This window comes from Petaurus breviceps, unplaced genomic scaffold (genome assembly GCF_028583685.1).
Source record: "Petaurus breviceps papuanus isolate PSGF00001 unplaced genomic scaffold, PetGlider_PUasm1.0 140, whole genome shotgun sequence".
In the NCBI taxonomy this organism is placed as follows: domain Eukaryota; kingdom Metazoa; phylum Chordata; class Mammalia; order Diprotodontia; family Petauridae; genus Petaurus; species Petaurus breviceps.
This window is the reverse complement of record NW_027185698.1, coordinates 49165740-49168059: the sequence shown is the minus strand read 5'-3', so window position 1 is coordinate 49168059 and position 2320 is coordinate 49165740. Positions and strand designations below refer to the sequence as shown.

At 44.2% G+C, this 2320-nt stretch overlaps 1 protein-coding gene across 1 annotated transcript in view; it reads right to left on the bottom strand.

The window, feature by feature from the left end:
• Window positions 1-1036: 1036 nt before the first annotated feature.
• LOC138150933 (progonadoliberin-2) overlaps window positions 1037-2320 on the bottom strand; it is a 5904-nt gene continuing 4620 nt past the window's right edge. Inside the window, exon 4 of the mRNA XM_069074339.1 lies at window positions 1037-1275. Within this exon, the coding sequence (XP_068930440.1) occupies window positions 1240-1275 (36 nt within the window). The 3' untranslated portion in view covers window positions 1037-1239. The remainder of the gene's footprint in view (window positions 1276-2320) is intronic.

Genomic DNA, 2320 nt, shown 5'->3' with positions numbered 1-2320 from the left:
TGCCATGTGCCAGTAAGTATTGGGGATCCCAAAAGGCAAACAATAGGCCCTGCTCTCGGTGAGTTCTAATGGGGGAAACAATACAAACAATGAGGTGTGAATAAAATAGACAGGATAAATTGGAAATAATCACAGATTATACAAGGAATTACATAAAGTGGTTTGGGAAGGGTTTTCTATAGAATGTAGGGTTTTAGCTGGGACTCAAAGGAAACCAGGAGGTGGAGAAGAGGAGGGAGAGAGTGATGGGTGGGGCAGACAGTGAGAGAAAATGCTTGGGGCTGGGAGATGGCCTGTCCTGTTGGAATAACAGCAAGAACAGTGTCACTAGATGGCAGATTACACCGCAGGATGTAAGGCATAGAACGACTAGAAAGGTAGGAAGCAGCCATTTAGGAACAGCTTTAAGAGCCAATCCGAGAATTTGCTGTTTGATCCTGGGGGTGACAGAGAAGCACTGGCGTGGGTAGGAAGGTGGCATAGTCAGAGCTGTGCTTTAGGGAAATCACTTTGGGAGTTAAGTGGAGGATAGAGTGGAGTGGGTAAAGTCTTACGGCAGGAAGACTAACCGGAAGGCTGTGGGAATAGTGCAGGCATGACGAGATGATGGCCTGTCCCAGGATGGTACGATGTCAGAGGAGAGAAGGGGGCTTAGGTGAGAAATGCTATAAAGGCAGAAATGACAGGACCGGAGCACTGATTGGATAGGAAGAAGTGGTGGTGGGGTGAGAGAATGAGAAACTTTAGGGTGACAGCTAAATTTTGAGGCTGGGAAAGTGGGACAATGAGAGTACCCTCAATAGGGGAACCAGGGAAAGAGGAGAGTTTTTGGAGAAAGATAATGAATCCAGTTTTGGAGATGTTGAACTTAAGCCATGCAGTATGAAATCTTTAATAGGCAATTGCAAATGGGATAGTGAGGAAATGGAAGGTTGAGAGACAAATTAGGGCTGAACAAGTAGATGTGACAGTCATCTTCAGAGAGATAATCATAGAAAAGACGGGAGCTGATGAGACCACCAAACGAAACCATGTAGAATATGGATAACACATTTATTAATTACCTATTTCGAGCAATGCCCTGGGGCCACAAAGTCTGACCTGGCAATCATTCCCTTCCCCCCCCTCCCCCAACCCGGTCTTCCAGGTGCTTCCTGGGAGAGAGAATAAATTGAGAAGCGGCAGACAGCTGAGGGTGAGGTGTCTGCTGACACCCTGGGGGAAGGGTGCTGGGTTGGGTCACTTCTTCTGCTGTTGGTGGGCCAGAACTTCAGCCTGCAAAGAAGAAAGAAGACAGTGCTAATGATGTTAATGAAAGCAAGGTGCTGGTGTTGTGTGGATGGAGTGCTAACCTCAGAGGAGGTCTGGATTCAAGTGGTGCATCTGACACCTCTCAGCTGCTTGACCCTGAACACAACACAACTTTTGTCCTCCAGCTTCCTCTAAGGAAGTCCATTGCAGAGGGGTGGGTGAGGATCTGCATGGTAGAAGGAGTTTCCTCATCAGAAGTTCACTTGACTAATGAAAATATGGTGGCAAAAATGAAGCCTGCCTTTGATTCTTGACAATGTGCAAAGGGCTTTACTGTTTTCAAAGTACTTTTGGGGCAGCTAGATGACGAAGTGAATAGAGCACTGGCCCTGGAGTCAGGAGGATATGAGTTCAAATCAGGCCTCAGACACTTAACACAAAAACTAGCCATGTGATTTTGGGCAAGTCACTTAACCCCAACTGCCCTCCAAAAAAAAAAAAGGAAAAAAAAAGTACTTTCACATGTAAAATAATAATCTTTTGGGGATGTCATGGGTATAGGCCCTCTAGTAGAGCCAATTCCATCTATCAATGTGACCCTGGGCAGACTCAGCTACCTTTTCTATAAAATGGGAATAACAAAAGCACCTGCAGGAAAAAAGGAAAAGAACCCACATGTTCTAAAGTATTTCTAGCAGCTCTTTTTGTGGTAGCTAAGAATTGGACATTGAGAGGATGCCCATCAACTGGGGAATGGCTAAGTGAGTTGTGGTGCATGAATGTGATGGAAGAATCCATGAGCAGGCTGATCTTAGAAAAACATGTATAGACTTGTATGAAATGAGCAGAACCAAGGAAACATTGTATACAGTTAACAGCGATGCTATTCGAAAAATAAATGTGAACAACTAAGTTATTCTGAGTATTATAAATACTCAAATCAACTACAATGGACCTATGAAGGAAGATGCTATCCTCCTCCAGAGACAGAGAAGCATACACAGTACAGTTTTATCTATCTATCTATCTATCTATCTATCTATCTATCTATCTATCTATCTATCTATCT